Here is a 13,600-nt window from a genome sequence, read left to right on the forward strand (position 1 = left end):
TCCAAGTAAAAAAAGATATAAATTTTTATATATACATATATATATATACAATGTCTTTGTACATTTTTTTAATTCTGTACAACCAAGGCACCGGCAAAAGTGGCAGTGGCACATGCAGGACTTTTTTGCTAGAGATACTACTTCAGATTGTTTGGCAGGAACACTCCTATTCTCACTGAAAGAATTCCTCCTTGTCTTCCTCCTCCCTGGGTGATGGGGGAAGAGGGATGTCTTCACTGAACGGAGGTGAACATGTGCATACAACACAACTCTGATCTTCCCAGTGACTGCAACAGACTTCCTGCACTCAGATACTACTCCAGGAAGCAATAAACTGTCTGGTAACGTGTAGCAGCCAGTCTTTACTGCCTCTCTCAGCACCACATTTTCATCCAGAAGTGCAATCTTGTCTACGGCCTAAAGCAATCTTCCCTTCAGAACAGACTTGCATGAAGGAAAGAAAGCTGATGGGTAGTATGGACTACAGAATCATTTCGTCATGCTTGGGAGACTGGATGAAACAACAGAAGTCTTTTGTCAAAGGAATTCAACCCATATTTTCCCTAAGCAAAGGCTGAATGAAAATTAAAAGAAAGGCCTCCAGAACTGGATAACAATTACAACACTCCCACCAGCAGTTATTTTCACTTCTGCAATAAAGGCTCTTCTCTGGGGGAAAAAAAAAAAAAGAAAAAAAAAAAAGAGCAACTTCTGTTGATAAAAGCTCATATCTGAGAAGTGACACAATTAAAAAGTGTGATCAATAGCATGGCCCTGCAGACTGTAATCAATACAGATTTATTCAATATTCCAAGTTTTTCAGCAAGCATCTTTCAAAACAGCTGGTGGAGGCGTGAACTCTCAAAGGACTTGTGCTGTGTTGAAACTAACAATAGAACTGAAAAATAGCCTGAAGCAGCTGTTAAATCTTGCTATTCATACTGCTAGAAAATAATCTCAAAGCAGAGCAGGGTAAACACCACACTTAGAGCTTTTAAGTTCGAAGTGCAGCTGCAGTCAGAAAAGTGAGAATAAAATACCATCTTAGCTCTGTATTTACACTTCACTCTCTTACCATCAGATGCCTTTAGTTTATAAAAGAAAAGTCTGTTTGCTTCTACCTGCCAACAACCCAAAGAAAGAAACCTCTGGGATTTTTCTGTCTCTTAATTCATGCTCCTTAGATTATAAGGCCAGACAGGGTTGATTACAGAAGTTTCTCTTCTAGCCTGCGAGACAGCCAGAAATGAATTATGCCTTTGTGTTCTGTAGAGCCTGCTGGGAAGCACTGTGCTGCAAGAACCTCGCCTCTTTGGAGAGCAAATCTCTCTGACAGTGAGAAGAAAGCAAAGTAAACGAGACAATTCCCATCTGAAACCTGGTGGCCTTCACTGCTTTTAAGGCAATTGACCATTGACCATTCCAAGCCAGCAGGAGAGCGGAGGGGAAAGAGGGAGCACTGCAAACCAAGATGAGTGTAGTTTGCTAGGCAGACAGTGATCATTCCTCCGCTTCTGCCACTCCGTGGGATTGTCTCTCCTGTCTTGCTCCATGGTGCCTCTCACCCGCAGCAGCAGAAGTGACCCCCAGAACAGTCAGAGAACTGGGCTCCTCTTTCTTTTAGCAGCCAGCTGACTACGTTTCACTTCTTTCTGCGGATCTTGGGCTTTTTTACTGGCCGGAGGTAAGGGTTGTCTATCACGTTCTCTTCCCCATTCCGGCTGCCAGACAGGGAGGTGTTCTGCTGTAACACTGAAGCGTTCTCTTTTTCAGGTCCTGAATCATCCTGGCATATTAAAAAAAAAAAAAAAAAAAAAGGCATAAACAACCAAAGTTGGGCTAAACAAGGCTTAGAAGTTCAAACCACACAACCTATGGGCAAGACATAAAAGATAGTCAAGATAAACAGCAGCACTCAAAGAGCTGCATTAAGGTGAGGGAGGACTCCTGATTTTTAATACAAACAGATCCCCTTTGAGAACAGCACGGGATCCTGGGCCAATCTCTCTGCTCTCCCACAGAAATGAAATTGCACTGAAAGCTCATTACCCAACATTAGACAACCTCATTATACATTGCACCCTGCAAAGAGTCAGAGAACCATGACAATGTCAGTCATTTACATCCGGTAAAACACAACCCACTTCACCATTTTCCACCCACTCTGCCCAGCTGCAAGGAAGACAGACAAAGAATGAGGTTTCATATGTTTACGAGAGTCGGGCCCGAGAGACCTCGATCTCTGAAGGTGGGCGTACCGTGCTCATATGCAGGGGAAGGTTCTCTGTGTCTGTCTGGTCGTCTTGTTCAGATGAATCTGTTTCTTCCATTTGCTGCATTTCCAGCTCCGAGGGGAGAAGAGCTGTCAGGTAGGGTACAGTGAAAGGCCTGGCAGCAATCACTGGGGAAAAGAACACAGTCAGCAGGGTGGGAGCAGGCTCCTCAGCTCAGAGATCACAAAGTAAACTGCAGTGTCAATAAACTCTTTCATTGGTTCTGGTTTTGAACAGAAGAATCGCACACTATAAAAGTTCAAACATCTCCCAGGCATCACTCAGTCCCCCTAAAGGTAACACCGGCATCTGTGCTCCCAGGCTTGGGAAGGAGGGAATTCTTATCACTGCTTTACAGGCAGAGAAACACGACAACCTCCACTGCCTTGCACAGAAATGTGTAAGAGAAGAAATGGCTTGTGCAAGTTCCGGAGGGTCGGACAGGACTGGAACAAGCATGTGAGAGGAGCTGTCAGCCAAGGTCTTCTCCACCATCAGAAGAAAGGGAGTTTTTGTTTAGAGTGGAAGCCTACCATGTGGTTTTAGCATGAACCCAAGGTTTTTATCCCTGTTTAAAATAGAACATTTGTCATTTCCCTCCCTTCCAGTGTCTCAGAAGGCTAACCACAACATAATCCTTCAGCGCTCACTCCCTGCAGTAACAAGAACTCTACTGGCACGTACGCTCTGTTAGACAGCTGTCATTTACAGCACATTTCCGAGACAACTCACATGGGAAGGTGCTAACATCATCTTTGAAGAGACTCTGTGTTTCTCCCGTCTTGGCCATGAAGCGGGTGAGAGCTCTTTCCACGTCACGCCTTTGAGACGCTGCCTTTTCCCGTAGGACTTGGTAATCAGATACCGGCTCTCGGTACGTCTGTGGAGCAGGGAGGAAAAAAAACACACACAGTTACTGGATGCAGGGCAGACAGCTGACATTCAAGACACCACTAGGATGCAGGTGCTACAGGTAAGTGTTGACTTCCAACGTGTACAGATTTTCAGAGAGTTACAGATGTCAGCCAGCCAGAAATCTGCAGCAGGGACAACGCACAAACAATAAGCGAGGTATTGAGCCAGAAGAGACAACATTCTGGACTAACACTGCAATAAAAATACGTATACTGCTTTCCTGGTGTCACTGACTTCAGACGGACCCTAAATGGCACAGAAGGCTCTTGTCACTCACGGGTGTCTTGATGTAGGTGTGAGGATCCGGAAACTCAGGGAAGTGGCTGGGGATGTGGGATGGATGCGGCTTGTTCTGCCCAGCCGTCAGGGCTTTGGGAGTCACGGGCTGGTTTGTCACAGGAGCTACAGTTAAAAAAAAACAAAGAAACACACACACAAATCAGCCAGCAGCGTTCTGCCACGTGGTAGGCATGCAGAAGTGCTAGCCTGTACCGTGCTGCGACCCAGGTCTCCAGGTCCTACAGCACGGATACAGCATATCCCATGAGCAATAGTTTCAGGTCGTATTTAGCATCCCAAAAGAATTCCTCAACCCCTCTCTCCTACACAAGGAGAACAAAACCTCACGTGAAGTGAGGGTGCTGAAGCAAAGGCAACCGATCTGGCAGAGGACACCCGTCCTTCGCCTATTACATGGTTGTTACAGGATCCGGAACACAAGCTGCATGCCCAGGAGCACTGGGCTGCATCGTCCATCAGAAAAGCAGAAGCTCTCTGGATGCCAGCAGCCAGAAATGCCAAATGATTCCCCGCAGAAGAAAAGAAAGGATTTCTCACGTACGGGCAGTGATGACCATCCTCTGGGAGCGCTTTGCATATGCAGGCAGCGTTTCAACATTGAACCCTGAAATACAAAAGAAGAGGAAACAGAAATCACAGCAAGGGTTTACGCTGACAAAAATCCCTTCTCCTAGGCTTCTCCACAATTCAAAGTACACGAGAAAGAAAATTGTGTGCTCTGGATGCATTCAGACTGCATCAACAGCGACATCCGAGCACCCGCACGAGGCCTAGAAGAGCGGGCATCACGCAAGCACCAGAAACATCTGGATCAGATTTTCCTGCCTGCACAGCACACCCGAGTCTCCTGCAACGCACGCAGCTGGAATCGGTGGGACGAGGCAACTACTCACCCATTTCCACTAACGTAACCACTATATCGGAGAGCGTAGGCTGCGTTCTGGCTGTGTGCTCACAGTAAGACTTGGCGCTCCTTCCAATTTCAGAAATATCTGGGGGAAAGAAAAAGAAAACACACTACGTCTTCAGTTCAGGCAGAGCCCACACGTGCGTCACCCAGCCCTCAAAGTCAGCCCAAAGCCTGAATTTTTAGCAAATCTAGCTAAGAAAAAAAATAGCTCCCAGAATCTAGCATCTTGCAGCGTGAATATTTAAAAGTAAAGGAGGGCCAAAGGATGGAGACACTGATGATCAGAAAGTCAGGTGTCTTCCACAAGTGCAAAACGCAAATCTGCTGCACAAGAATGAAAAATACAAAACTTAAGCACCTTGATTTCAGAACATGGTGTGACCTGACATCGGGGCACGTCACCCAGAGAAGTAAGAGCAGAGCTGCCAAGTGCAGCGCTACTACTACAGCCTACCACTCACCAAATGTCTGGAACTTTGTTGCTTCTCTATTTTGGCAGCATCTCAATATGCAGAGCTAATTAGGATACCTAAGGCCCTCTGAGTATGATAGGCACTTCAGACAAACTGCTCACAGTCAAAGAAGTCTGTGACTCTGTGGCTCTGCTTTTGGTAACATCATGAACATAAGAGAAATGAAAACAAACCACCAAAAAAAAAACAAAAAAAACACAACAAAACAAAAAAGAGCAAGAGCAAAGGCAAATCTGGAAAGCAAGGAACAAGGAACTTCAGGGGACCAACGGGATTTTGCCCCAAGTTGCCCCCAGGATGCTCACAGCTCTGCAACATCTCCGTCAGCGTCTCCACTGCCGCCTTTTCAGCGCTCTCAAAGCCGGCTTCGGTGAGCAGGGAGCTGACCACCACCTGCAGAGTCCTCCTCCGAGCCAGGTAATAGTTATCCGCCGGCGTGGTTGCGTGCTTGCTGCCTGATCTCTGCGGACACAGACCCACACCTTGAGCCCAGAGCTTGGGGAAACGAAACCCCGTTTCGCAGCCCCGCCAGTGTTCTGCTTGCCCAGCCCCAGCTCTCCCGGAGCTGCTCCCTGAAACCAGCACCCACGGGGCAGAGGGCACTGAGCCTGCCCTGCGCCCCCAGGAAGGGCCACCTGCACCCTGCCAGCGCTCAGCACGGGCCCAGAGGTCCCCCACTGCACAGGTATGCACACTACACACGTCTGTATGCCTGGACACATACATATATGTGCATATATGCACACAGTGCACATGGAGATCTGCATGCACACATCTAGAGACGTGAACATACATAAACACCTCCGAGTATGTGCATATATACACACTACATGTAGATATATGCACATAAACATCTACCTGGACGTGCATGTATGTACACCCTATACATGTATACATGCGTACGCATCCAACAGACACGCATACACATCTATACATATGTGCATATATGGGTATTACACGTGTCCATATGCATACACTCATATGTACATAGATATCCACGTCCACACATATACAGATATATATAATATATACATACGTATCATCCACACTGACACATATACAGGTACGTACACATATATACACGCATATACATCCATGTCCACACATATACAGGTATGTACGCATGTATACACACATATACATCCACGTTGACACACATGTACACACACTACACATGCACGTGTGCATACACACATCCAGACATGCATATACATACAGACCTACACATATATGCATGCATACACACACTATACATGTACATATGCACACATATGTACATACTACATATACATCCACATCTGCACACACATATACACACTACACACGTACACACACGCACACAGACATATAGACATGCACACACATCAACATCAATATATGCACACCCTATACATGTACATATGCACACACATATAGATACTTATACATGCACATCCGCACACACACATACACATACATATAGGTACACATCTGCAGACACACATACACACATTATACATGCACATATGCACACACACATACACATACATGTACAAATACATCTACAGACATATACACACACCCTACACACGCACATATACACACACAGACACGCCTACACATACACATCTGCACGTATATGCACACTACACATGTACATATGCAAACATGCATAGCCATACACACACACAGACACCCCCATCTATCTGTGTGCACACCCATACACACGTGCACACCCATGCACTCAATATTTGAGCGCGGCCCCTTTAAAAAAAATCCCGCCCTCACCCACCATCGCCCCGCCCCCCTCTTCCCCGCCCAATCAGAGCGCTCAACCTCGTGCCAATCACCGCCCGCTGCCTAGCCCCGCCCCCTCCCTCCCTCCATCCAATCAGCGCCCCGCTCCCTTCACCCCCCCACATAAAGCCGGAAGCCCCCGGGGCAGGCCTCAACCATGGCGGCTCCGCGAGCAGCCGAGCCGCTGCCGTTCCCCTGGGGGCTCCTCCCCTCTCCGGATACCGGCCCAGAGCAGCGGGGGCCCCGCCGTTACCGTGCCGGAACCGCCGGGCGCCGTGTCGGCCATCTTGCAGGTAGGTTGCGGTGTGCGCATGCGCGAAGGGGCATGGCGGCGGCGCGGGGGGCGCGCGGGGCATTGTGGGGGTTGTAGTCCTGGGGGGGGAGGCATCGGGGGGGGGGGGGACGGGCAGGGAGGGGAAGGGAAGGGAGGGGTGGGGAAGGGCAGGGGGCGGCTGCCGGGGCCGTGAGGTGCAGAGGGGGCTGCCCCGCCGCCTGCTGCCGGCCTGAAGCAGCGAAACCGGGGACATAACGACGGAGTCGCAGCGAAAACGAGCGAAATCGCAGCGAAAATGGGGGAAATCGCGGCGAAATTGGTGAAATCGCAGCGAAATCGCCCCGGAGGCTGAGAGTGAGGTGAGGGAGAGCCGAGATCCCCCGGGCTGCGGCTCAGCGAGGGCGTTGGGTGTGCTGTGAGGGGGATTTGGAGCTGGCCGGGGTTTTGGTGTGAATTCCTGGGGTTTTGGGGCTTGCTGGAATTGGGGTGGTGGCGGTGGGGCTGCTCGGTACCGGCAGCGATCCCGTAACAGCGCGGTCGTAGTAGGGCAGGTGCCCTGCCCCTTAGTGTGTTATAACAGATATCGATAAATACAGATACATCCAGGTGTTATAACATTATATATATATAAATATAGATAAATCCGGGTGATATAACGGATAAAATGCTGCATTTGGAGGTGCTGAGCTCCTTGGGGCTTCCACCCGAGGGGTTCCTGGAGGTCTGGATGCTCTGGAGTCAGCTGGCGTGCCACACGAAGCCAGAAGAGAGGGAAATGTGACAGCTTTTAATTTCTTTTTATATATTTTTAAAATTATTATTATATAATTTTTAATTATTTTTTTAAATTTGCTGCTTAATTCTTGAGAAGTGCCCGAGCTGTATTGTTTGGGTGTGAACTCCAGCAGGTCCGGGCTAAAAACGTGAGTGCAGTGATGCTGCTGGAAAAAAAAAACTCAAACTGGAGCTGTGGGAGCACTGCGGGATTTGGGACTGGTGGATGCCAGACGTGGTACCCCAAGGAGAGTGAAGCCCCTCGGGCTCAGCTCGCCATCGGGTTAATTCAACAGGTCTGTGGGTGCTGGTTATTGCAGCAAATCCAGGGGACGTGCAAGGGTGGCCAGGTGCTTGTTTGCTGAGTGTATCGGAGCGCTGGGGGCTGAGTTTTCTCTCCGTAACACTATATGCCAGCCGTCAAACCAAGCAGAAGGAAAAATGAAAACCAAATTGTGGTCAGTGACGTGGAGCTGGACCCTGAAATACTTCAGGTAGGGGCACGCTGCAGGGTGAGGGGGAAGAACCCGGGTGTTTGGGATGTGCACAGGGTAGGACCTTGTTGTGCTGCTCTTATCTGCTGCCTCGCCCTGGCTTCCCTGTCTGTACTGTGGGGGGCTGAGGGAATTATCAGCGGTGTTATCTCGTGGAGATGGTGATGGGTGCATTATAAATACGCTACAACTGATCTTTAACTCCTGTTTTCTTGCGTGAGGACAGTCTCTTCTTGACCTCTTGCCTCCAGCACTTCATCATGTCACTTTTCACTGTTATTTACATCGTGTGTCTGGAAAGAAGCAATCCTGATTTTATTTTCTCATCTCCAAGTGTTTATTCTTTTAACTGGTCCACATAACACACAAAAAACAATCCTGAAGAAGGTGGAACAAGACCCAGCACCCCTCTCCTGCTCTGGAGATTTAACTGCTGGATCTCCTTGCCCTTTTGCTGACTCTTTTCTGCGTGGTGCTTTTCTCCCTCCATACGCATGGAGGGCATCTGCTGCCTTCCTGAGCAGCCTGGGGGTATTTTTGGGGAGGCACACTTAGTGCTCCCCTTGGGATCTCTCTCCCTGCAGGCAGCTTGCTGCAGGTGAGGCTGCTGAAATTGCATCCTAAGCATCAATTTTCTGGATGAGCTGTTAGGCCTGGCTTGTGTGTACCCACCAGAATCTGATGTGTTTTGCTGTCTCTTTTCCATGCTGCATTACTTGCTTTATTCACGTGTGGGAGCTGTTGTGTAAATAACAGCGCCTTGCAGCCCCATGCTGATGGGCTTTTCACTCTTGAATATCCTTTATTCCCTTTTCCAAAATGTTATAGGCAAAATTCAGGAATAAAACTGTCCCGGTCTCCAGCTCATTGCGCTCCAAGAACTTTTGGCTTGGGCAGGGGGTGGCAGGGGGCGGTTCTGAGGGGTGCAGGGAGGCTGGGTGCTGCAGTTACTGGGGCTGCTTTGGGATATTCTGGGCTCTCGTCCTGCCTCTGCAGCCTTCCAGCCTGCCCGGTGACCCCAGGCAAGTCCCTTTGCTCCTCTGCATTTCACTTTCCCATCTGTAAGTCCTGGCATGCCTTGAGGGGTGCTTCCAGAGATGCCAAAAAGCCCCATCTGATGTTAAAATGCTCTCATTGATGGCATGGGCTTGAAGCCTTGGAAGGCTCTTCCCAGAGCAGTGCAGCCCACGCTGGACTCGGTCACGGGCAGAATATCCAGTGCCTGGCAGAGATCTGCTGGTCTAAATGTCTGCTGAAGGCCCTGAAATTATTGGTACAAAATCCCTTTTTATGGCTGCATATTTCTAATGTGATGCAGAGCTTCTGTCTGGAAAGGGGAGAGATTTAAAAAAAAAAAAAAAAAAAAAAACACAACAAAGCAACACCTACTGTGAAGGTCCAGTTTCTTGGTGATTTGGTTTATTTTCTTTTTTTTTTTTGCATGTCTCTGAAGTAGCTGCTCGCAGCCACTAGAGGAGACTAGCCAGCCAAGGGGGGGACTTGGTGAAGAAAGGGACGCTTCAGAGCCACGCTCAGGGATGTTGCCAGGGATCCGGTGGGAAAGGGAAGGAATTTGGAAGCAGGCAGGACCACGCTGGCAGCCTGTGCCGGTAGGTGGAGGGCGGCATCCTTAGCTTGGAGCCCATGGGGAGTGGGAAAAGACCTCGCCGCTGGGAAAAAAGAGCCAAAAAGGGCTGGTTTGTGGTGCCAGTTTCCTCTGGAGTTGTGTGAACTCGGTCATCTGGGTGAGAAAACTGTTGTCCTGCACGCGGCGCGTCCCAAAGATGGAAACGTTTCCTCTTGCTTCCCCTCTTAGCACCAACAAAACCCGGTCACATCGGCGTCAAACCGAGAGAGGACAGGAGTGCACGTGTCCTCACTGAGTCACACGCAGATGATTTCAAAGAAGGTGGAGGAGTTTGGGTTTTCCAGGTCCTGAACAGCCGTGTGACCCCAGCCAGGAGCGGATTAACCTCACGGAGCTCCCGCCGGGGTGGTTATTCTGCTACTGACAGCCCCAGAGGGGGAGCTGTGAAGCTTGCTGAAATTCATCTCTGCAAAGAATAACAGGAACCGATGACTCCGGACCTGTCGGGTAGGGAAAACCCCAAAGGGTTGTCACTTCTGAGCTGGGAGGTGCTCCGTGCAGCGGGCTGGCTGGGTCACCCCGGTGCCGGTGAGTTGGGCAGCTGGAAAGGACTCAGCTCGAGGCAGGGGTGAAATTTCGCGGCATGTGGGACACAGGAAGCCAGGCCACAAGCTCGAACACCCCTTTGTGCTCTAAAATTGTGTTGTCTCTGGCTCATCACAGAGAAAATGCATCCTGGGGGCAGGCCTGGAGGAGCGATGGAGCTGCTGCCCCCCCGAAAGGAAGCAGCTTCTTCCCCTGGGGTTTGTGCAGCACCGCTGGTGCCTGGAGATGTTTGAGGCCTCCAAAACTTGCACCTTGCCTCCCTGCACCGTGCTGCTGTGCCCCAGCCCTGCCCCAGCACCGCTGCCACCAGAGGGCACGGTGCCACCAGCCTGCCCTTGGTCCCCAGAGGCTCGTTTCAGAGCCCCAAATTGCCAGCGCTCAGCTCATTTAGGCTCTTGTACTGACAGCTCGTGGCTGCGCCACCAAAATCTTCCCTGCTGAAAAGCCCCCGACTCCTTGACTGATGCTATCTGAGGGGTTTTGTGCAGTGGTGTGACAGTGGCAAACGCTTGGGACACCGAAGAAGCTGCTGCTGGGCTGGGAAGGGATCAAGCGCACATTTTTTGGCTTGTGCCTTGCAGAAATAGCCCAAAATGCAGAGAGCTTACAGCTGTTTTGCTGCTGGGTTTTGTTATTTTGCTGTTTACTCCTCTGACAAATATTACCTGCTGGCTAGTGTCACCACCCTCCTCCCTAAACCAGCGGTGGCGTTGGTGTTGGCAGCGCGCTCGGGTGTTAATTGCAGCAGCTTGGGGCAATGCCCCTGCAGATTTCCTGCCAGCTTCGTTTTGTGGGGGAGGGATGAGCCCTCTGTAGGGTCACACCTGGAATTCACCTTGCAAAAAGCTGCTGCTTGCACAGGAGGTGGAGAAGAGTTTCCAGAATGCAAAACAACATCTCACCGCGCGTCAAGGCAGCCACGGGGTGTCTTGGGGCGAAGCTCGTTTAGTCAGCCCTATAAATAGCCACCAGGGGAGAAGGTGGCTGCTGGTGGAGGGCTCTTTGATCTGGCAGACTCATAACACGATCCAGGTGCTGGAAGTGCAGGTCAGAGGCGTTAGGGCAGGAAATGAGGATGTCTCTCTGCAGGAGGAGGCTGTCAGGCTTCTCCAGGGTGCGCTGAGCTAGGCACAGAAATGAGTTTTTTGGTGGTTTTTTTTTTTGGTTTTTGTTTTTTTTTTTTTTTACAGCCAGCTCCTCAGCAGGCGAGGTGCTGCTGTCCCTGCAGGGGCCCTGGCTCTCCTCCCCTGCCACCCCACCCTCACCGTCAGGACTGCAGATGCGAGGTGTCCCGGGTCTCCTTCTCCATCCTGCGCTCCGTAAGGATGAGTCCTCCCCAGCGAGGAGGTCCCAGCAGCTCTGTTTGGCCAGACTGGGACGTCGGAGCAGCGTTACTGGTTCAAATGGGGCTGGGGATGGCTGGTGTTTGCAGGGCCTTCTATTTCAACACTGCTCAGCTGATGTAAAAACTGTTCCTTCCCTTCCGAGCAGCTCGTAGCCGTGCTTGAGTCAGTGCCGCGTCTAATCCACCAGGCATGTCAGCCCACACCTCTGGGCTGGCCGGAGCTTCTGCTGCCAAGAACGATCTCAGATCTGCGGGCAGCTTGTCCTGCCTCCCCAGTGACTCAGGGGCTCTCCATTGTATTCCTCCTGCCTGCTTTAGGGTCCAGAGGTGACGAGGAGCGGGGCTGAGCTGGCTTCTGAGGGATGACGGAGCTCAGGGTGTGCTGAGAACGGGCGGAGGAACGGAGCCAGCTCCGGGTGATGTTCTCCAGCCCAGATTCTCACAGCTGGTCCTGCTCGGGGGGATGAGCTCTGTGCCCAGCCCTGGCTGCACGTGCTGGTTTTGCCTCCCCATCCCTGCTCCGGGCGAGCTGCCTGCCTTGGACGTGCCAGGTGCTGGCTGCAGCGAGCACGGAGGCATCGGGGATGCTGTAAATCAGCATCTGGGGCATGTTTGGAGCCACTGCTCACCTCGGGGCTTCAGCCTGCTCCCCACCTCGGTACCTGCCTGCCTTGGCCCTGTCCTCTCCCGAGGAGCAGGCTTTTGGGCTGCCGGGGAAGGATGGTGCAGCAGGGTGGGCACCGACAGAGCAGCTGTCAGTACTGAAGCTAGGCCAGGACAACATCTCCTGCGTGTTTTTTTTCTTTTTTTTTTTTTTGCATGCTTCCCTCTGTGGCTAACAGCTTGCCAGAGGAAGCCATCTCTGCTCTGAGCCAGAGCTGCATCTCGGGTGCCTTTTTGATATTTTTATTTTTTTTTTTACTTTTTTGCAGCGAGCGAGGTGCTGCTGCCGGCCCCGCGGGGTGACAGCCTTACCCTGCAGCTCGGCTCCGAAGAGGCCGCTCACCACAGCCGGGTTTATTACCGCTGCCTTTGACAAATATCTCTTGTCGGGTCAGGAAACCACACGGTGGGTGTTGCCCTTTCAGGGCAGGGGTGTGGGGGAAGGAATCCTGCTCCCCCCCCCTCGCCGAGGCGCAGGGATCCAGCCGGGTGCTGGGATGCCCCTGCTCTCCCCGGGGGGCTCTGAGGGTCTCCTCCAGCCGAGTGGGGTGAAGCTGCCCGTGCCCCCCTCCCCGGGCAGGGAGCGTGCAGGGCCAGCAGGAATAATTCCTGCAGCAGGTGGTGGGCTGAGCTGGCTGTGTCAGAGCAGGAAGAAGGTGAAAGTTTGGAAAACTCTCTTGGGTTTATGTGAATTTATCCCTGCTGGGCTCGGGGTCCGTCTTTTGAGCCCTGTATTTCTGCAGCAGGACAGAGAAGCTGTCTGGATGGGTTCGCAAAAGCCCACGTGCATCAGTGAGGTCTCGGAGGTGGAGGCTGCTGAAACTCTTTTGGGTTGGACCAAGGTTTTGCTGCCTTTTGGAGTTGCCTCCCCCAGGGATGGGTGACCCGGTGTTGTGTGCCCTGGTCTGGCTGTGCTGTTGATCTCGTTCTGTCCACCAAGGCACTTCCCTTTCTGTGTTTCTTTAAAATGGAGGAAAAATAGCTGAAAAACCATCAGGGATTTGGCTGGAAGAGTCGCAAAGCTGGGCAGCTGCGTGCTGTTCGAGTGGGTGACGTTCACGGGGTTGAGAGGGATTTCTGTCACCTTAAATGCCCGTTAAGTCTTGTTCTAAGACTACTGGCAGTCCTTAGCAAAGCACTTGAAGGAAATGTCTGTATCTGTGAATTTGAGCTTGGAGTCTGATGAGAGTTGCTCTTCTTTCCCAGGGG

At 51.1% G+C, this 13,600-nt stretch overlaps 3 protein-coding genes and 1 long non-coding RNA gene across 4 annotated transcripts in view; 2 read left to right on the forward strand and 2 right to left on the reverse strand.

The window, feature by feature from the left end:
• TAF8 (TATA-box binding protein associated factor 8) lies at positions 1 to 6,980 on the reverse strand. Its single transcript, XM_038168224.2, has 8 exons — positions 6,901 to 6,980; positions 5,177 to 5,333; positions 4,382 to 4,480; positions 4,030 to 4,092; positions 3,466 to 3,590; positions 3,006 to 3,153; positions 2,259 to 2,401; positions 1 to 1,786 (listed from the first exon to the last, which is right to left on the reverse strand). Exons 1-8 carry the CDS (start codon positions 6,958 to 6,960, stop codon positions 1,643 to 1,645), a joined length of 939 nt encoding a protein of 312 aa, XP_038024152.2. The 5' UTR covers positions 6,961 to 6,980; the 3' UTR covers positions 1 to 1,642.
• Positions 6,813 to 13,600, forward strand: part of LOC119713919 (uncharacterized) — a 25,745-nt gene continuing 18,957 nt past the window's right edge. The window contains exon 1 of the mRNA XM_072028373.1: positions 6,813 to 6,940. The gene's annotated coding sequence lies outside the window, so the exon portion shown is untranslated. The remainder of the gene's footprint in view (positions 6,941 to 13,600) is intronic.
• CCND3 (cyclin D3) overlaps positions 7,078 to 13,600 on the forward strand; it is a 40,525-nt gene continuing 34,002 nt past the window's right edge. Inside the window, exon 1 of the mRNA XM_072028369.1 lies at positions 7,078 to 7,280. The gene's annotated coding sequence lies outside the window, so the exon portion shown is untranslated. The remainder of the gene's footprint in view (positions 7,281 to 13,600) is intronic.
• Positions 9,921 to 11,788, reverse strand: LOC139999605 (uncharacterized). The gene is made up of 3 exons (XR_011805075.1): positions 11,649 to 11,788; positions 11,286 to 11,507; positions 9,921 to 10,243 (listed from the first exon to the last, which is right to left on the reverse strand). It is a non-coding gene; the product is annotated as an uncharacterized lncRNA (long non-coding RNA).

Source organism: Anas platyrhynchos, chromosome 27 (genome assembly GCF_047663525.1).
Source record: "Anas platyrhynchos isolate ZD024472 breed Pekin duck chromosome 27, IASCAAS_PekinDuck_T2T, whole genome shotgun sequence".
Lineage (NCBI taxonomy): Eukaryota > Metazoa > Chordata > Aves > Anseriformes > Anatidae > Anas > Anas platyrhynchos.

Bases quoted from the DNA above. Each gene is read 5' to 3' on its own strand.
- TAF8 (XM_038168224.2), bottom strand. From the start codon at position 6,960: ATGCGCACACCGCAACCTACCTGCAAGATGGCCGACACGGCGCCCGGC. The intron at 3,591-4,029 runs GTACGTGAGAAA...TTTTAACTGTAG, and splicing joins GAGGATGGTCATCACTGCCC to CTCCTGTGACAAACCAGCCC. The intron at 3,154-3,465 runs GTGAGTGACAAG...CCTGCTCCACAG, and splicing joins ACACCTACATCAAGACACCC to ACGTACCGAGAGCCGGTATC.